Raw genomic sequence first — 21,664 nt, forward strand, 5'->3', positions numbered from 1 at the left:
GGTCGGGAGACACTGTGGCCCCGTCCGACGACAGGGCCAAGATACCCCCGGACAGAGCCAAGCAGGCAGGATATAACCCCACCCACTTTGCCAAAGCACAGCACCCACACCACTAGAGGGATATCTTCAACCACCAACTTACCATCCTGAGACAAGGCCGAGTATGGCCCACAATGATCTCCACCACGGCACAACCCAAGAGGGGCAGTAGACTACTTGACCACTGTTAAAACTAAATTAAAGCGGGTACAGCCAGTGTTCACAGTAAACTCGTGCCAGAAGTTGCACATTTTCACCTAGTTCAGGTTTGTGCTCAGCAGTCCTGAAATTTGCTCAGTGATGAAAATTGAGGGAACATTGCTTGTAGCTGCTTTTAGCAACACTAGTATTTAAAGCGCCTTCAGAAAGTATTCATACCCCTTGATTTATCCCACATTTTGTTGTTACAGCTTGAATTCAAAATAGATTAAACATTTTTGGGGAAAGGCACACACCTGTTTATATAAGGTCCCACAGTTGACAGTGCATGTCAAAGCCAAAACCAAGCCATGAGGTCGAAGGAATTGTCCGTAGAGACAGGATTATGTAGAGGCACAGATCTCGGGAAGGGTACCAAACATTTTTTGCAGCATTGAAGGTCCCCAAAAACACAGTGGCCTCAATTTTTAAATGGAAGAAGTTTGGAAGAAGTTGTCACCGTACACAACCCAAGGACATACCAAACACAGAACAGGCTTGGAGCAGAACAGGGTCAGCCTTGCCCTTGAAGCAGTTAGGTGGCAAAGTGCCTTACTCATGGCTACCAAGGCAGTAGGGGATAGAGCCTGAAACCGAGGCAGTAGGAGAATGGAGCCTGAAACCGAGGCAGTAGGGGAATGAAGCCTGAAACCGAGGCAGTAGGGGAATGGAGCCTGAAACCGAGGCAGTGGGGGGTGGGCGCCTGAAACCGAGGCAGTGGGGGGTGGGCGCCTGAAACCGAGGCAGTGGGTGGTGGGCGCATGAAACCGAGGCAGTGGGGGGTGGGCGCCTGAAACCGAGGCAGTAGTGGGTGGGCGCCTGAAACCGAGGCAGTAGTGGGTGGGCGCCTGAAACCGAGGCAGTAGAGGGTGCCTTTCAGGCAGTGGGGGGGGGGGGGGGTAGCGCCTGAAAGGCAGTAGGGGGGGGGGGGGGGTAGTAGTGGGTGGGCGCCTGACAGGCAGTTAGGGGTGGCTCCTGAAAAAAAAAAAGTTGTCTGGTCTTTCAACCAATCGATTGGTCGCAATGTTCAAACGCATATTTTTCCATATGTAGACACATCCCATGTGTTTTAATCAAATCAACTATATGCACTGAGTTAGTCTGGTGCTTTTAAGGGCACTGTTTGATTAAATAATTAAGACGCACAAATGACTAGAGGGAGTACGACCGCAATTGATTTGATTGTGCAGAGCCGGGCTCAGACTTGCTGTGTAAAAAAAATATATATATATATATATATACTTCCAGTGACTGTGACTGGCACCCATTGTCTTTCTCTCCTCCCTGCTGCAGCGACCACCACAGAACATCAACAGTGTTCATCGCGCTGTCCGTGTTGCTGAAGCTGCAACATAATTACAGCCAAACTCCAAACACCGTAACACATATGAAAGCAAAATAAAGGCAGAGGATGTGTCAAATATACTCGAAACAGGGGAATGTTTACTGGTTGCTCAGGCGGTAAAGGGGAAGTCAGATGTGTGGAATACATTTGACTAGTTCTGGAAAATACTGGAGATAAAGAAGTTAAGGAGCAAGCGCTGCATGCGTATTATGTGTGCCAAACAGCTGCTATTAGATAACAATATAATTTCCCTGACCATTTGGAGCTATGTAAGCAACACTAAATAAATGATAAGCCTACCAGAGAGTCTGTTGTCATATTTTTTTGTGAAGCCTTTATTACAGCAAAGACTAAAAACAGTCACATTCATTCGTGAATGCAATTTATGAAATGGAACGGTTTATTTATTGTTTACGCTAATAATTCAAGGGTCGCTTTATCATTAATGACTTGTGTGCTGTGTGATGACATGAACAAATAAATGATTGATTAATACAGTAGCCTATATAAAAGTATTGAAATATAGGCCTAAGTAAGTTACGGTATTAAGACTGAACAGAATGCGCTGTTAGGCCTATAGCTCGATGGTGGCCATACCAGGCTGTTCTATAAGCTTACTAATTATAATGACATTACTTATTATTATAATAATAATAATAATAATAATAATAATAATAACAATAAGAAGCAGATCAAGAAAAGGAGGGTTATTATTAATATATTTTTTCTGACAATTTGGAACAGTGTAAACACTAAATAAATTATAAATTATACCAGAGAGGCTGTTCTAACAAAAAAAGCGTAAAGCCTTTATTACAGTATAGCAAAGATTAAAAACGGATGAATTTGTGAAATTGTTTATCCAACATGTTGTGGTTGCGTGAGGCTTGGTGCTCAGGGTGATTCCCACCGATGTAGGCTATTAAACAAACACTCAAACAGGCGACAGAAACAGGGTCCATCTTATTTCTGTAGATATACAGTTGAAGTCTGAAGTTTACATACACTTAGGTTGGAGTCATTAAAACTCATTTTTCAACCACTCCACACATTTCTTGTTAACAAACTATACTTTTGGCAAGTCGGTTAGGACATCTACTTTGTGCATGACACAAGTAATTTTTCCAACAATTGTTTACAGACAGATTATTTCACTTATAATTCACTGTATCACAATTCCAGTGGGTCAGAAGTTTACACTAAGTTGACTGTGCCTTTAAACAGCTTGGAAAATTCCAGAAAATGATGTCATGTCTTTAGAAGCTTCTGATAGGCTAACTGATATCATGTGAGTCAATTGGAGGTGTACCTGTGGATGTATTTCAAGGCCTACCTTCAAACTCAGTGCCTCTTTGCTTGACATCATGGGAAAATCAAAAGAAATCAGCCAAGACCTCAGAAAACAAATTGTAGACCTCCACAAGTCTGGTTCATCCTTGGGAGCAATTTCCAAATGCCTGAAGGTACCACGTTCATCTGTACAAACAATAGTACGCAAATATAAACACCATGGGACCACACAGCCGTCATACTGCTCAGGAAGGAGACGTGTTCTGTCTCCTAGAGATGAACGTACTTTGGTGCGAAAAGTGCAAATCAATCCCAGAACAACAGCAAAGGCAGTAGGGGAAGATTCTGGAGGAAAAAGGTACAAAAATATCTATATCAACAGTAAAACGAGTCCTATATCGACATAACCTGAAAGGCCGCTCAGCAAGGAAGAAGCCACTGCTCTAAAACGGCCATAAAAAAAGCCAGACTACGGTTTGCAACTGCACATGGGGACAAAGATTGTACTTTTTGGAGAAATGTCCTCTGGTCTGATGAAACAAAAATAGAACTGTTTGGCCAAAATGACCATCGTTATGTTTGGAGGAAAAAGGGGGAGGCTTGCAAGCCGAAGAACACCATCTCAACCGTGAAGCACGGGGGTGGCAGCACCATGTTGTGGGGGTGCTTTGCTGCAGGAGGGACTGGTGCACTTCACAAAATAGATGGCATTGTGAGGAAGAAAAATTATGTGTATATATTGCAGCAACATCTCAAGACATCAGTCAGGAAGTTAGAGCTTGATGACGAATGGGTCTTCCAAATGGACAATGGCCCCAAGCATACTTCCAAAGTTGTGGCAAAATGGCTTAAGGACAACAAAGTCAAGGTATTGGAGTGGCCGTTACAAAGCCCTGACCTCAATCCTATAGAAAATGTGTGAGCAGAACTGAAAAAGCGTTTGCGAACAAGGAGGCCTACAAACCTGACTCAGTTACACCAGCTCTGTCAGGAGGAATGGGCCAAAATTCACCCAACTTATTGTGGGAAGCTTGTGGAAGGCTACCCGAAATGTTTGTCCCAAGTTAAACAATTTAACGGCAATGCTACCAAATACTAATTGAGTGTATGTAAACTTCTGACCCACTGGGAATGTGTTGAAAGAAATAAAAGCTGAAATAAATCATTCTCTCTACTATTATTCTGACATTTCACATTCTTAAAATAAAGTGGTGATCCTAACTGACCTAAAACAGGGAATTTTTACTAGGATTAAATGTCAGAAATTGTGAAAAACTGAGTTTAAATTAAGTTGGTTTCCTCTCTTCACTTTTCTTTGACAGTTAAGGCAAGGGCTGTTTTCTCGTTCTCTAACTTCGCTGCTGCCTCCGCCACATTGTTCTCAATACCGGTAAGGCTTGTTAACTTAGCTATTATTCACATAGCAACATGGTCTAGGAAAAGGTGCCAATTCAACAGCCCACTGATGTGTTTCAGAACCGCGGACAGAGACGCTTGAGAAAACACATCAGTTATAATATAGATGATATTAGTGTTGTGTCGTTGTTCTTACCTAATATAACCATATAAATGTTCAGTAGCACATGTCTTAGACGTATGGACTGTGCCACCCCCAACGGCCTCCGTAATGGATCAGTCCAATCAGACAGGTGTCTTATACACCATGATGTTTTGGGAGGGGGGTATTTTTTGGTACTGCTCGACTAAAGAAATCTTGGTTGACCAACAGCCCATCGACTAAACAATGGACCAGTCCACTAAATGGGGTCAGCCCTAATGTAATATTTACTGGCCTGTTTTCTTTTTCTCTCTTGCCGTGGGAAACAAGATACTTGTCATGCGCTCAGAAGTAGTCTCTGACCTGCTTGTATTCTTTCTGAAATGTGAACTATTTTCTTTGTTTAACCATGCTATTTCCTTGTTGGTTCCCAGACTAAGGACTCACCATGACGCTGAAGGCCAAGCTGAGCTCAGTATGTCTGGGTGTAGAGGGGATGACCTGTGATTCCTGTGTTCAGTCTATTGAGCAGCGCATTGGGGGTCTGCCTGGAGTCGTACACATCAAGGTGGGTCCGGTATACACATAGGGACTCCAGTCATTATGATTTGTAGTCCAGGAATAGGCGCCGATCTGGGAAACAACGATAGGATAGGTCTATGTGTAACATGTAAACCTACACATCCTTCAGATCCTGTAAAATCAGTTGGATGTTTTCACCCTTAAAGCTTTGTGTTCATCAATGTCACCTTTGAACTTTGAAACAGAATGTCTTCGAACTGCCAAGTCTGCATTTCTAACATAGACTTGACACCATTGTACAATTTCCAGAAATGTAAAATAGCTGAGTTTGCTAAAAAAAAAAAAAAATGTAAAAACAGGTTTCAGAACATTATAAAAACTAGATGGGAAACTAACTAGCTAGAATTTAGAAGGCAGCAATAACGCTTCCCATTTATATGTTACCAACCATCATTTGTATTTCATTTGACAAATGTCACCCAACTCAATATCCTGGCTGATTTCCAGGCTGCATCACAAATCTCACCCTATGCCCTACATAGTGTACTACTTTTGACCAGGGCCCATAGGTTCAACTATTTAGGGAATAGGGTGCCATTTGGGATTTAACCTCAGCCTCCTCCTCTCCCCTAATGGCTGGTTTATATAGCTTAATTGAAGATTAACAGTGATCCGTAATTCCGTGTAGCAGCTCTGAGAACGTTCTAGATGGCAGTAGATGTGGCCTTCTCTGTGTGTTTACCCCTCAGGCACAGGTTAATGAGGATACCATGTGACGGCGTTGTTCCTGACAGACAGCTGGTCTTTACAGGACTGTCATTGGTCATTGTGGGTCGATAACTGGCTGGAGGGTAGCAGACAGAGGGTCGTAAATGTGATTCATTCCTTACAAGGGGGACGTTAATGTGTGTTATTGTAAAGAACAGTACATGACCTTTAAGGTAGGGTTTAATAGATTTTTGTTTCATGTGGACTTTAGGCCTATAGGATAGTTTGTTTTACTAGTGTCAAAGTTAAATGAAACTGTATGAGGAAAGGACGGTCTCTCTCTCTCTTTCACTCTCGCTCTCTCCCTGACACAGACACACACACACACACACACACCTAGGAAAACATAGATCATCTCTGGCATCTGTGCACACACACTTCCCTCCTGTGTTTTTAACTCGCAGTTCAGTCAGGGCTGAGTGGTCAGGTGATGGCGTCAGTTAATCGTGTGTGTGTGTGTGTGTGTTTTAGAGAGAGCGATGGGTTCATTGTATTGCTACTGGAACATGCTGGAAGGTCAATGCACTCCTCCTCTTTATATAGATTGTAAGCTGAGGTGTATGTCCATGTCTCTCTGTCAGGCCACTCCTTCCTGGAATGATATGCCTGGAGTTTATCCTGGTCATGTGACCTGACCATGAAAAACAGCCCCTGGTTGGAGGTTATAACCTGGGGTCTGGAGTTTGGCTTTATCCATTGTGTTTCACGAGGATTATCTTCAGACTACTTGTTTATGTGGAATAGATTTGATGTCCTATTGATTGTTGCTTAGTAACGGTTTAGTAACCCTCTCAGTGTATGTGATTACAGCCCATGCCATGAATCTCAGAATTGTGCTGATTTCAGGCCTCCCGAGTGTCGCAGTGGTCTAAGGCACTGCATTGCAGTGCTAGCTGTGCCACTAGAGATTCTGGGTTCAAGTCCAGGCTCTGTCGCAGCCGGCCATGATCGGGAGACTCATGGGGCGGCGCACAATTCGCCCAATGGGGCAGGTGCAGTGCATGCTGACACAGTCGCCAGGTGCACGGTGTTTCCTCCGACACATTGGTGGGGCTGGCTTCTGGGTTAAGTGGACATTGTGTGAAGAAGCAGTGCGGCTTGGTTGGGTTGTGTTTAGGAGGACGCACGGCTCTCGACCATCGCCTCTCCCAAGTCCGTACGGGAGTTGCAGCGATGTAACTACCAATTGGATACCACGAAATTGGGGAGAAAAGTAAATAAAAAATAAAGAATCGTTACACAGTAACCGTGACATGACAATTTTATGGCAGCGATATAATTCCATATAATTCTGTTTAGTTTCAAGGCCTTGTTTTAGAAACTGCATTACTGTACATTGGAATTACACTGTCACTTCTGTTGATACAGTATAAGATGTTTTCATTCTTCAGTTTGTTTGACATACATATTTTCTGGTAGGTGTCTCTGGAGCTGAAGAATGCCAGCATCATCTTCGACCACAGTCATCACACCCCAGAGTCCCTGGCGGAGGCCGTGGAGGACATGGGGTTTGACTCCATCCTCTCAGACACTACCACAGCCTCCGAGGTCCCCACAGACACCCAGCTGGTCCCCACCCCAGCCCTTCTCACCCCCGAGGCCCAACAGGAGGCTCTGGCCAGGCTAGCTCAGCTCCAGGGGGTCCTGGAGGTCCAGGAGAACAAGGACCAGAGGGGGGTGTCCATTACCTTCATCCCTGCCCTGATCGGTGCACTGCAGCTGGGGGAGGTGGTTAGTAGCTTGGCCTCCTTCCTGGAGGTCCCTACAGAGGAATCCCTAGTCTCAGTCCCAGACCCTGTCCCAGCCTCTGTCCCAGCACTGGTCCCAAGTTTAGCCCCTGTCCCAGACCCTGTCCCAGCCTCTGTCCCAGCCCTGGTCCCAGGTTTAGCCCCTGTCCCAGACCCGGCCATCTCCTCACAGGTGAAGATGCGTATCGAGGGCATGGTCTGTCTGTCCTGCACCACCACTATCGAAGGAAAGATTGGCAAACTGAAAGGAGTTGAGAAAATTAAAGGTGACTTAGTTACCTTGTATTGCGTAGTAGTCATTATCATTTCATCGTAGTAGTCACAGGTTTTACACTGAAGGTCATTATCATTTGATCGTAGTAGTCACAGGTTTTACACTGAAGGTCATTATCATTTGATTGTGACTCATTGAGTGCTGACCTGGTTACAGGTCCAATTCAACAGTCTGTATATCAATATCAAGTCATTTCTAGGTAACAATTACGTACCCTACTGTTATTGTTTTCAATTTAAAAGAAACAAAAAGAAACAAAAATAGCTTCTTAGCAAAGAGCAATTTCTCAAGCATGAATTTGCTAGGACTGTCTGGGAGTGGTCTGAGTAAGGATGGGAAAACTGAAAGGTTTTGGAACTCTTTATTGGACTAACTAATTTACCACCTGGTGATGTCACCAGGCAGGCCAAAATGTCATCCCGTCAAAACAGGCAGAAATTTCAGGTGGTCTTTTAAACCCGCGCTTTTCACAATTTCACAGTATTATTCCAACCTCATACAGTTGAAGTCTGAAGTTTACATACACTTAGGTTGGAGTCATTAAAACTCATTTTTCAACCACTCCACAAATTTCTTGTTAACAAACTATACTTTTGGCAAGTCGGTTAGGACATCTACTTTGTGCATGACACAAGTAATTTTTCCAACAATTGTTTACAGACCGATTATTTCACTGTATCACAATTCCAGTGGGTCAGAAGTTTACATACACGAAGTTGACTGTGCCTTTAAACAGCTTGGAAAATTCTGGAAAATTCTGTCATGGCTTCAGAAGCTTCTGATAGGCTAATTGACATCATTTGAGTCAATTGGAGGTGTACCTGTGGATGTATTTCAAAGCCTACCTTCAAACTCAGTGCCTCTTTGCTTGACATCATGGGAAAATCAGCAAAGACCTCAGAAAACAAATTGTAGACCTACACAAGTCTGGTTCATCCTTGGGAGCAATTCTCAAACGTCTGAAGGTACCACTTTCATCTGTACAAACAATGGTACGCAAATATAAACACCATGGGACCACGCAGTCGTCATACCGCTCAGGAAGAAGACTTGTTCTGTCTCCTAGAGATGAACGTACTTTGGTGCGAAAAGTGCAAATCAATCCCAGAAGAACAGCAAAGGACCTTGTGAAGATGCTGGAGGAAACGGGTACAAAAGTATCTATATCGACACAACCTGAAAGGCCGCTCAGCAAGGAAGAAGCCACTGCTCCAAAACCACCATTAAAAAAGCCAGACTACGGTTTGCAACTGCACATGGGGACAAAGATCGTACTTTTCGGAGAAATGTCCTCTGGTCTGATGAAACAGAAATAGAGCTGTTTGGCCATAATGACCATCGTTATGTTTGGAGGAAAAAGGGGGAGGCTTGCAAGCCGAAGAACACCATCCCAACCGTGAAGCACGAGGGTGGCAGCATCATGTTGTGGGGTGCTTTGCTGCAGGAGGGACTGGTGCACTTCACAAAATAGATGGCATCATGAGGAATGAAAATGATCTGGATATATTGAAGCAACATCAGTCAGGAAGTTAAAGCTTGGTCGCAAATGGGTCTTCCAAATGGACAATGACCCCAAGCATACTTCCAAAGTTGTGGCAAAATGGCTTAAGGACAACAAAGTCAAGGTATTGGAGTGGCCGTTACAAAGCCCTGACCTCAATCCTATAGAACATTTGTGGGCAGAACTGAAAAAGCGTTTGCGAGCAAGGAGGCCTACAAACCTGACTCAGTTACACCAGCTCTGTCAGGAGGAATGGACCAAAATTCACCCAACTTATTGTGGGAAGCTTGTGGAAGGTTACCCGAAACGTTTGACCCAAGTTAAACAATTTAACGGCAATGCTACCAAATACTAATTGAGAGTATGTAAACTGGGACCCACTGGGAATGTGATGAAAGAAATAAAAGCTGAAATAAATAATTCTCTCTGCTATTATTCTGACATTTCACATTCTTTGTCACGGTTGTCGTAAGGATTAGACCAAAATGCAGCGGGAATGTGTATACTCATCTTCTTTTTAATAGGCAGACAGAAGGAAAACCAAAACAAATCACACATATACAAAAAACGATGACGATAAACAGTCCTGTAAGGCTTACAGCTATACAAGGAACAACTACCCACAAAATCCCATAGAAAAACACCCCTCTTACTTAAATAGGACCTTCAATTAGAAGCAACTAGGAGCAGCTGCTTCCAATTGAAGATCAACCCAACAAACACCACATAGAAATAGACATACTAGAACACCAAATAGAAATAGACATACTAGAACACCACATAGAAATAGACTAACAAGAACATAACCCAACAAACCCCGAAACACTCTAAACAAACACCCCTCTTAAAACAGATCATAGCCCAACAAACCCCGAAACACTCTAAACAAACACACCCCTGCCACGTTCTGACCAAACTACAATAACAAATAACCCCTTATACTGGTCAGGACGTGACATTCTTAAAATAAAGTGGTGATCCTAACTGACCTAAGACGGGGAAGTTTTACTAGGATTAAATGTCAGGAATTGTGAAAAACTGAGTTTAAATGTATTTGGCTAAAGTGTATGTAAACTTCCAACTGTATAAAAACACGTTTTTTAATCCACTGGACCTTTAACTGACTTGGCGTTCTATAGGAATGAATGAGTATGGGAGGTTGCAGTAGTCTAGTATTCTCACTTAACATTAACTTGTAGTCAGAAATAATGTTGAAACAAACTCAGAATCTCCTGTTAGTCTGTCCTCACCACTCTGTGATACTAGGATTGTTGGAGATTAGAAATGTTTCCCCTGTGTGTTCTCCACCCAGTGGTTCTAGACTCCCAGGAGGCCACGGTTCTCTACCTGCCATACCTCATCACCATCGATGACATCATCACCCAGATCGCCAAGGCCGGCTTCAAGGCCACGCCCAAGTCCAAGTCCCGCCCCCTGCAGCTGTCCGTCAGCGAGATGGAGCGGTTGCTAAGCGCTGCCTCATTACCCACAGCGCCGGTGGATACTTCCACTAAGGATTCTGAGGCGTCCACAGACTCGGCCCAGACTACCCTCAGGGTGACGGGCATGCACTGCCGCTCCTGTGTGGTAAACATTCAGGATAACATCTCCAAGCTGGCTGGGGTGACCTCCATAGAGGTATTGTTGGAGAAAGAGAGCGCCTCCATTCTCTATGACCCAGGGAGGGTGACTGTGTCTGGGCTACAGCAAGCCATCGAGGCCCTGCCACCAGGGATGTTTAAAACCCAACCCTGGAGCGCTACCTCTGAAGGTCTTAGCCCTACATCCACCACACCTATACCTTCCCCACCACCACCACCACTGTCGTCCCAGGCCGGTCTCTCCTCCACCCAGCCCTGCTACAGCCAGCCTCTGACGGCCACGGCCCTAATCCATATAGAGGGGATGACCTGTGGGTCCTGTGTTCAGTCCATCGAGGGGAGGCTGTCTCAGAGGAAGGGGGTGCGGTCAGTCAAGGTGTCGCTGGCCAATCACAGAGGGGCGTTTGAGTACGATCCTCTCCTCACCCAACCAGAAGAGCTCAGGGAGGCCATAGAGGACATGGGATTTGACGCCTTCCTGCCTGGTGAGTTGATGGGCGGATTGTATTCTTTTATCCTCCCTAACTAGGGTTTCAAAATTCAGTAAACATTCCATATGTTCCCAGGTTTTTCAGAGATCCTGGTTGGAGGATTCCCTCCCTCCTGATTCTAGGAATCCTACAACAGGAATTTCTGTCTTTGGTGAAGTTTCAGGAGTTTAGTAACACAACCCCTAATAATATCTCTAGCTGTGAAGCAAAACAAATGAATCTGTCTCTGTTTGTAATAATATCTCTAGCTGTGAAGCAAAACACATGAATCTGTCTCTGTTTGTAATAATATCTCTAGCTGTGAAGCAAAACAAATGAATCTGTCTCTGTTTGTAATAATACCTCTAGCTGTGAAGCAAAACACATGAATCTGTCTCTGTTTGTAATAATATCTCTAGCTGTGAAGCAAAACAAATGAATCTGTCTGTTTGTAATAATACCTCTAGCTGTGAAGCAAAACACATGAATCTGTCTCTGTTTGTAATAATACCTCTAGCTGTGAAGCAAAACACATGAATCTGTCTCTGTTTGTAATAATATCTCTAGCTGTGAAGCAAAACAAATGAATCTGTCTGTTTGTAATAATACCTCTAGCTGTGAAGCAAAACACATGAATCTGTCTCTGTTTGTAATAATACCTCTAGCTGTGAAGCAAAACACATGAATCTGTCTCTGTTTGTAATAATACCTCTAGCTGTGAAGCAAAACACATGAATCTGTCTCTGTTTGTAATAATACCTCTAGCTGTGAAGCAAAACAAATGAATCTGTCTCTGTTTGTAACTCATGGAAACTTTCCAGAACAGTAGTTGAACAGCCATAGAAAGCAGAATGAGAAATTGAAATGGTTATGAAACTCATTGTTGCTATGTTGTCCTTTTAAGAAACCAACTGCCTGTTGACTGTCCCAGTTATCAGTCCCCCCTCGTCCTGCTCCCTGTCCCCTGAGCTGGACGCAGCACAGGGTGTTAAGAAGCCCCCGGACACCCTCGCTAAATGCTTCATCCAGATTGGTGGAATGACCTGTGCGTCCTGTGTGGCCAATATCGAGAGGAACCTGAGGAATAAACACGGTGAGAGGAGATTTTTTGCAACATTTTACTCCCTGTTTCAGTCCGTTTTATTTGGTAATGAACACAACTTGGTACTAACTACTGTTGGTGTAGTTGCATTAGGGACACTGACACGGAGCACTTTCTTTACAGTAGCTATCTGTCTTTCTGGGAGAGAAGTGTCAAACAGTTGTGAACTGTGTCAGTTTAAGATTTACGATGGCTGTTTTTAAGTAACATACTGTAGGAGGAATGTGGAACGTATTTATGAAGGCTTTGTACTTTTACCTGGTCATGAAACCCCTGGCCTTTTTTAAAGGCATTTATCACTTGTATACATTAACTGTTGTCAAGGGTTAGGTAGGAAGGTGAATAAAATGTTCCATTTGTCTAACATTGTCCTATGTTCCTCTGTGCAGGTATCTACTCTGTGCTGGTGGCCCTGATGGCTAGTAAGGCTGAGGTCCGTTATAACCCTGAGGTGATGGACCCTCTGAAGATAGCAGAGTATGTCAGAGAGTTGGGCTTCACTGCTTCTGTCATGGAGAACTATGAGGGTTCTGATGGAAGCCTGGAACTTGTGGTGAGTGTTCTGATTCTCATCAACACACCGTAATGGTGTGATCTGCTGTTTGGTGTTCTGATTCTCATCAACACACCGTAATGGTGTGATCTGCTGTTTGGTGTTCTGATTCTCATCAACACACCGTAATGGTGTGATCTGCTGTTTGGTGTTCTGATTCTAATCAACACACCGTAATGGTGTGATCTGCTGTTTGGTGTTCTGATTCTAATCAACACACCGTAATGGTGTGATCTGCTGTTTGGTGTTCTGATTCTAATCAACACACTGTAATGGTGTGACCTGCTGTTTGGTGTTCTGATTCTAATCGCCACACTGTAATGGTGTGATCTGCTGTTTGGTGTTCTGATTCTAATCACCACACCGTAATGGTGTGGTCTTCTGTTTGGTGTTCTGATTCTAATCACCACACTGTAATGGTGTGATCTTCTGTTTGGTGTTCTGATTCTAATCACCACACCGTAATGGTGTGATCTGCTGTTTGGTGTTCTGTCTACACCATCCTATCTGGTCCTCATCAAATGTAATTGTATTGGTCGCATACTTGTATTTATTTTATTTAACCTTTATTTAACTAGGCAAGTCAGTTAAGAACAAATTCTTATTTACAAGGATGGCCTACCCCGGCCAAACCCTAACGACGCTGGGCCTATTGTGCACCACCCTATGGGACTCCCAATCACGGCCGGTTGTTTTCCAGCCTGGAATCGAATCAGGGTCTGTAGTGACGCCTGTAGCACTGAGATGCAGTGCCTTAGACCGCTGCGCCACTCTTTAGCCCTGTTTACACATCTTTAGTGAAATGCTTGTGTTTCAGGCTCCAACAGTGCACTAGTATCTAATAATTCACAATAATACACACAAATCTAAAAGTAAAATAATGGAATTAAGAAATATATAAATATTAGGACGAGCGATGTCGGAGTGGCATTGACTAAAATACTGTAGAAAATCAAATCAATTTATATAGCCCTTCTTATATCAGCTGATATCTCAAAGTGCTGTACAGAAACCCAGCCTAAAACCCCAAACAGCAAGCAATGCAGGTGTAGAAGCACGGTGGCTAGGAAAAACTCACTGGAAAGGCCAAAACCTAGGAAGAAACCTAGAGAGGAACCAATAGAATACAGTATATACATATGAAATGAGTAAAGCCGTATGTAAACATTAAAGTAGCCAGTGATTCTATGTCTATGTATATAGGGCAGCAGTCTGTAAGGTGCAGGGTAGTCTTTTCCTCTAAATCGTGTATTAACAGTACATTCTCCTCTCCACCTCTCTCCAGGTCAGGGGAATGACGTGTTCCTCCTGCGTTCACAAAATAGAGTCCAGCCTGATGAAAGAGAACGGTATCGTCTACGCCTCTGTTGCCCTGGCAACCAACAAAGCCCACATCAAGTACGACCCGGAGGTGACGGGACCGAGAGACGTCATCAAACTCATAGAGGTACTTCGTTTTGTTTTTCAATCATTCATTTATTTGTTTGTTTGTCCATACGTTTGTTCATCCCAACACCTTCTCCTCTGTCCCAGGTTGTTGCTTTAAATGACAATGGGATATCAGTTTGCCTAGTTAGATTTGTTCATTCCATTTTGTCTGTTTATCAGAATCTGGGCTTCGAGGCATCTCTGGTGAAAAGGGATCGCACAGGCAGTCACTTGGACCACAGCAGAGAGATCACACAGTAATGGAAGGGAATGGGAGGTGTGGGATAACGGGCTGTTTGGGTTTTTCCTCACATCTCTTCTCTTAACACGTATGATCCAGAACTTATTTGAACAGCTGACCAATTACGCAAAACTTTAGTTCTGGGTTAACCGAGATTATTCTTTATCTCTGTCTGTCTGTCTCCATCATGAACCTCATTCTCCAATTACACAAAACTTTAGTTCTGGGTTAACCGGGATTACTCTGTATCTCTGTCTACCTCCAACTCCGTACTTCATTCCCTCTCTCTCCTCTCTTCTCCCAGATGGAGGAAGTCGTTTCTGGTCAGCCTGTCCTTCTGCGTCCCAGTCATGGGGATGAAGATCTACATGATCATAGTAGCCCAGCAGATCAGCATGTCTCACCAGCACAACGCCACCGCACAGGACCGTGAACACTACCACCCCACCATGTTCCTGGAGAGACAGCTGCTCCCAGGCCTCTCCGTCATGAACCTGATCTCATTCCTCTTCTGTGTCCCTGTACAGGTAGGAGAGAGGGAGAGAGAAATAGACAGAGGGAGGGTGATGTAGAGGGAGATAAACACTATACTGTATATACATAAGTATGTGGACACCACTTCAAATTAGTGGATTTGGCTATTTCAGCCACACCCGTTGCTGACAGGTGTATAAAAATCGAGCACACCGCCATGCAATCTCCATAGACAAACATTGGCAGTAGAATGGCCTTACTGAAGAGCTCAGTGACTTTCAATGTGGCACCTTCCTAGGATGCCAGCTTTCCAACAAGTCAGTTCGTCAAATTTCTGCCCTGCTAGAGCTTCCCCGGTCAACTGTAAGTGCTGTTATAGTGGAAATGTCTAGGAGCAACAACTTCTCAGCCGTAAAGTGGTAGGCTACACAAGCTCACAGAACGAGACCAACAAGTGCTGTAGCACGTAACAATTGTCTGTCCTCGGTTGCAACACTCACTACCGGGTTCCTAACTGCTTCTGGAAGCAACGTCAGCACAATAACTGTTCGTTGGGAGCTTCATGAAATGGGTTTCCATGGCCAAGCAGCTGCACACAAGCTTAAGATCACCATGTCCAATGCCAACGTCGGCTGCACTGGTGTAAAGCTCGCCGCCATTGGACTCTGGAGCACTGGAAACGGGTTCTCTGGAGTGATGAATCACGCTTCACCATCTGGCAGTCCGACGAATGAATCTGGGTTTGGCTGATGCCAGGAGAACGCTACCTGCCCCAATGCATAGTGTCGACTGTAAAGTTTGGTGGAGGACATATAATTGTCTGGGGCTGTTTTTCATGGTTTGCGCTAGGCCCCTTAGTTCCAGTGAAGGGAAATCGTAACGCTACAGCATACAATTACATTCTAGACGTTTCTGTGCATCCAACTTTCTGGCAACAGTTTGGGGAAGGCCCATTCCTGTTTCAGCATGACAATGCCCCTGTGCACAAAGCGAGGTCCATACAGAAATGGTTTGTTGAGATTGTTGTGGAAAAACTTGCCTGGCCTGCAAGGAGCCCTGACCTCAACCCCATCGAACACTTTTGGGATGAATTGGAATGCCGACTGCGAGCCAGGCCTAATCGCCCAACATCAGTGCCCGACCTCAATAATGCTCTTGTGGCTGAATGGAGGCAAGTCCCTGCAGCAACGTTCCAACTAGAGGTCGGCCGATAACCGATAATTGGAAGACCAAAAAAAGCCGATACCAATTAATCGGACGATTTTTATATATATATATATATATATATATATATATAATCTATTCAGTTTTAGTACAAAAATTAATACAAAAATGAATATTTTATATATAATATTCATTTTTGTATTAATGACAATTACAACAATACTCAATGAACACTTATTTTAACTTAATATAATACATACAGTAGAAGTCAAGTTTACATACACCTTGGCTAAATACATTTAAACCTCTTCACACCGTCGCCAGACTTCTTACACACAAAGCATGTGTGGACACCTGCAATGGAAATGATACTCTTAGCTTTGTGATACACCAAAGCAGCTTACATACACCTTAGCCAAATACATTAAAATTCAGTTTTTCACAATTCCTGACATTTAATCCTAGTAAAACTTCCCTGTCTTAGGTCAGTTAGGATCACCACTTTATTTTAAGAATGTGAAATGTCAGAATAATAGTAGAGAGAATTATATATTTCAGCTTTTATTTACTTCATCACATTCCCAGTGGGTCAGAAGTTTACATACACTCAATTAGTATTTGGTAGCATTGCCTTTAAATTGTTTAACTTGGGTCAAACATTTCGGGTAGCCTTCCACAAGCTTCCCACAATAAGTTGGGTGAATTTTGGCCCATTCCTCATGACAGAGCTGGTGTAACTGAGTCAGGTTTGTAGGCCTCCTTGCTCGCACACACTTTTTCCGTTCTGCCCACAAATGTTCTGTAGGGTTGAGGTCAGGACTTTGTGATGGCCACTCCAATACCTTGACTTTGTCCTTAAGCCATTTTGCCACAACTTTGGAAGTATGCTTAGGGTCATTGTCCATTTGAAAGACCTATTTGCGACCAAGCTTTAACTTCCTGACTGATGTCTTGAGATGTTGCTTCAATATGCACCAGTGCACCAGTCCCTCCTGCAGCAAAGCACCCCCACAACATGATGCTGCCAACCCTGTGCTTCACAGTTGGGATGGTGTTCTTCGGCTTGCAAGCCTCACCCTTTTTCCTTCAAACATAACGAAGGTCATTATGTCCAAACAGTTCTATTTTTGTTTCATCAGACCAGAGGACATTTCTCCAAAAACCAAATCAAATCAAAGTTTATTTGTCACGTGCGCTGAATACAACAGGTGTAGACCTTACAGTGAAATGCTTACTTACAGGCTCTAACCAATAGTGCAGAAAATGTATTAGGTGAACAATGGGTAAGTAAAGAATTCAAAACAACAGTGAAAAACAGTAGCGAGGCTAGATACAGTAGCGAGGTTATAAAAGTAGCGAGGCTACATACAGACACCGGTTAGTCAGGCTGATTTGAGGTAGTATGTACATGTAGATATGGTTAAAGTGACTATGCATATATGATGAACAGAGAGTAGCAGTAGCGTAAAAGAGGGGTTGGTGGGTGGCAGGACACAATGCAGATAGCCCAGTTAGCCAATGTGCGGGAGCACTGGTTGGTCGGGCCAATTTGAGGTAGTGTGTACATGAATGTATAGTTAAAGGGGGGGGGCACACAATGCAAATAGTCCGGGTAGCCATCTGATTACCTGTTCAGGAGTCTTATGGCTTGGGGGCAAAAACTGTTGAGAAGCCTTTTTGTCCTAGACTTGGCACTCCGGTACCGCTTGCCATGCGGTAGTAGAGAGAACAGTCTATGGCTGGGGTCTTTGACAATTTTTAGGGCCTTCCTCTGACACCGCCTGGTGTAGAAGTCCTGGATGGCAGGCAGCTTAGCCCCAGTTATGTACTGGGCCGTACGCACTACCCTCTGTACCGCCTTGCGGTCGGAGGCCGAGCAATTGCCATACCAGGCAGTGATGCAACCAGTCAGGATGCTCTCGATGTTGCAGCTGTAGAACCTTTTGAGGATCTCAGGACCCATGCCAAATCTTTTTAGTTTCCTGAGGAGGAATAGGCTTTGTCGTGCCCTCTTCACGACTGTCTTGGTGTGTTTGGACCATTCTAGTTTGTTGGTGATGTGAACACCAAGGAACTTGAAGCTCTGAACCTGCTCCACTACAGCCCCGTTGATGAGAATGGGGGCGTGATCGGTCCTCCTTTTCCTGTAGTCCACAATCTCCTTAGTCTTGGTTACGTTGAGGGAGAGGTTGTTATTCTGGCACCACCCTGCCAGGTCTCTGACCTCCTCCCTATAGGCTGTCTTGTCGGTGATCAGGCCTACCACTGTTGTGTCCCCATGTGCAGTTGACCTGACTCCAATTGACTCAAATGATGTCAATTAGCCTATCAGAAGCTTCTAAAGCCATGACATAATTTTCTGTATTTTTCCAAGCTGTTTAAAGGCACAGTCAACTTAGTGTATGTAAACTTCTGACCCACTGGAATTGTGATACAGTGAATTATAAGTGAAATAATCTGTCTGTGAAGAATTGTTGGAAAAATTACTTGTGTCATGCATACAGTAGATGTCCTAACTGACTTGCCAAAACTATGGTTTGTTAACAAGAAATTAGTGGAGTGGTTGAAACACTTAGGTTGGAGTCATTAAAACTAGTTTATGTAAACTTCCAACTTCAACTGTAAGTATATGGATGAGCGATGGCCGAGCGGCATAGGCAAGATGCAATAGATGGTATAAAATACACTATATATACACGTGATGAGTAACGTAAGATATGTAAACAATATATAAAGTGGCATTGTTTAAAGTGACTAGTGATACATTTATCACATCCAATTTTTAATAATTAAAGTGGCTAGAGATTTGAGTCAGTATGTTGGCAGCAGCCACTCAATGTTAGTGATGGCTGTTTAACTTCTTACATCTAGCCAACTGCCAATGGCTAGATGTTGCATGGCGCGAAATACAAAAACAACTAAAATACCACAATTCAATTTTCTCAAACATACGACTATTTTACACCATTTGAAAGATAAACCTCTCCTGAATCCAACCACGTTGTCCGATTTCAAAAAGGCTTTACAGCGAAAGCAAAACATTACATTATGTTAGGATACCACCACAGCAAAAAAACAGCACAGCCATTTTCCTAGCAAGGACAGCCATTTTCCAAGCAAGGGTAGCCGTCCAAAAGCACAAAACCAGCTAAAATTATGCACTAACCTTTGACGATCTTCATCAGATGACACTCCCAGGACATTATGTTAGACAATACATGCATTTTTTGTTCCATCAAGTTCATATTTATATCCAAAAAAACTATTTTACATTGGCGCGTGACGTTCAGAAAATGTATTCACCCCAAAATTCCAGTGAATGGGCACCATAATTTACAGAAATACTCATCATAAACGTTGACAAAATATATAACAATTAATTAAAGTATAGATGAACTATTCCTTTATGCAACCGCTTTGTCAGATTTCAAAATAACTTTACGGAGAAAGCACATTGTTCAATATTCTGAGTACTGAGCCCCAAGCTATTCAGTTAGCCGTCCAGCCACGGCATCCACAAAACACTGAAATATGTTAAAAATATTATCTTACCTTTGCTGATCTTCGGCTGAATGCACTCGGAAGGTCTCCCACTTCCACAAGAAATGTTCATTTGTTCGATAAAGTCCATAATTTATGTAGAAATAAATCAGTTTTTATGGCGTGTCCAGATCACCATTCCATAATGCATCTATCCACCGTCGACGAAAAGTTATAAAGTTCCCTCAGCGTTTGTAGAAACATGTCAAACCATGTTCACAATCAATCTTTAGGGTGTTTTTAACATAGAATTTCGATAATATTCCAACCGGACAATAGCAGATTCATTACAGAAGAAAAATAAAAATGGCCAGCCCTACGTGAGCACGCACGAGGTAAGTCAATGACACCAGGTCGACCACTTACTGTTCCGGGTATTATTCAATCAAATTGCATTGTAGAAGCCTCAAACAAGGTTCTAATGACTGTTGACATCTAGTGGAAGCCTTAGGAAGTGCAATATGACATCACAGACACTGTAGTTTAGATAGAACATCATTTGAAATGACTACAACCATGTGAGGTCAAACTTCCTGGTTGGATTTATCTCAGGTTTTTGCCTGCCATATGAGTTATGTTATACTCGCAGACATCATTCAAACAGTTTTAGAAACTTCAGAGTGTTTTCTATCCAAATCTATTAATAATATGCATATCCTACCTTCTGAGTCTGAGTAGGAGGCAGTTTAATTTGGGTACGTTTTTCATCCGGCCGTGAAAATACTGCCCCCCCATAGTGAAGAGGTTAACAGTCTGATGGCCTTGAGATAGAGGCTGTTTTTCAGTCTCTTAGTCCCAGCTTTGATGCACCTGTACTCACCTCGCCTTCTGGATGATAGCGGTGTGAACTGGCAGTGGCTCGGGTGGTTGGTGTCCTTGATGATCTTTTTGGCCTTCCTGTGACATCGGGTGCTGTAGGTGTCCTGGAGGGCAGGTAGTTTGCCCCTGGTGATGCGTTGTGCAGACCGCACCACCCTCTGGAGTGCCTTGCTGTTGAGGGCAGTGCAGTTGCCGTACCAGGCTGTGATACAGTCCGACAGGATGCTCTCGATTGTGCATCTGTAAAAGTTTGTCAGGGTTTTGGGTGACAAGCCACATTTCTTCAGCCTCCTCTGAGGTTGAAGAGGCACTGTTGTGCTTTCTTCACCACATTGTCTGTGTTTGGACCATTTCAGTTTGTCTGTGATGTGTAAGCAGAGGAACTTAAAACTTTCCACCTTCTCCACTGCTGTCCCTTTGATGTGGATAGGGGGGTGCTCCATCTGCTGTTTCCTGAAGTCAACGATCATCTCCTTTGTTTTGTTGACGTTGAGTGAGAGGTTGTTTTCCCGACACCACACTCCAAGTGCCCTCACCTCCTCCCTGTAGGCTGTCTTATCGTTGTTGGTGATCAAGCACACTACTGTTGTGTCGTCTGCAAAGTTGATGATTGAGTTGGAGGCGTGCATGGCCACGCAGTCATGGGTGAACAGGGAGTACAAGAGAGGGCTGAGTACACACCCTTGTGGGGCCCCAGTGTTGAGGATCAGCGAAGTGGAGATGTTGTTTCCTGCCTCCACCACCTGGGGGCGCCCCGTCAGAAAGTCCAGGACCCAGTTGCACAGAGTGGGGTTGAGACCCAGGGCCTCGAGCTTGATGATGAGCTTGGAGGGTACAATGGTGTTGAATGCTGAGCTATAGTCAATGAACAGCATTCTTACATAGGTATTATTTTTTCCAGATGGGATAGGGTAGTGTGATGGCGATTGCGTCATCTGTGGACCTGTTGGGGTGGTATGCAAACTGAAGTGGGTCTAGGGGGGCAGGTAAGGTGGCGGTGACATGATCCTTGACTAGCGTCTCAAAGCACTTCATGATGACAGAAGTGAGTGCTACGGGGCGGTAGTCATTTAGTTCAGTTATCTTTGT

General features: G+C 43.8%; 1 protein-coding gene across 8 annotated transcripts in view; it reads left to right on the top strand.

Moving 5' to 3' along the window:
• The window catches only part of atp7a (ATPase copper transporting alpha), a 60,782-nt gene that overhangs the window by 6,568 nt on the left and 32,550 nt on the right, over positions 1-21,664 (top strand). For 3 of the 8 annotated variants that reach the window (XM_029771946.1, XM_029771953.1, XM_029771948.1), the window contains 9 exons: positions 4,195-4,262; positions 4,805-4,938; positions 7,080-7,674; positions 10,496-11,269; positions 12,159-12,347; positions 12,746-12,909; positions 14,195-14,356; positions 14,518-14,594; positions 14,883-15,105. In XM_029771946.1, the coding sequence (XP_029627806.1) occupies positions 4,819-4,938; positions 7,080-7,674; positions 10,496-11,269; positions 12,159-12,347; positions 12,746-12,909; positions 14,195-14,356; positions 14,518-14,594; positions 14,883-15,105 (2,304 nt within the window). In that variant the 5' untranslated portion in view covers positions 4,195-4,262; positions 4,805-4,818. The other 5 variants (XM_029771950.1, XM_029771951.1, XM_029771949.1 and 2 more) reach the window with 3 other exon arrangements.

This window comes from Salmo trutta, chromosome 13, assembly GCF_901001165.1.
Source record: "Salmo trutta chromosome 13, fSalTru1.1, whole genome shotgun sequence".
NCBI classification, from domain to species: Eukaryota; Metazoa; Chordata; class Actinopteri; order Salmoniformes; family Salmonidae; genus Salmo; species Salmo trutta.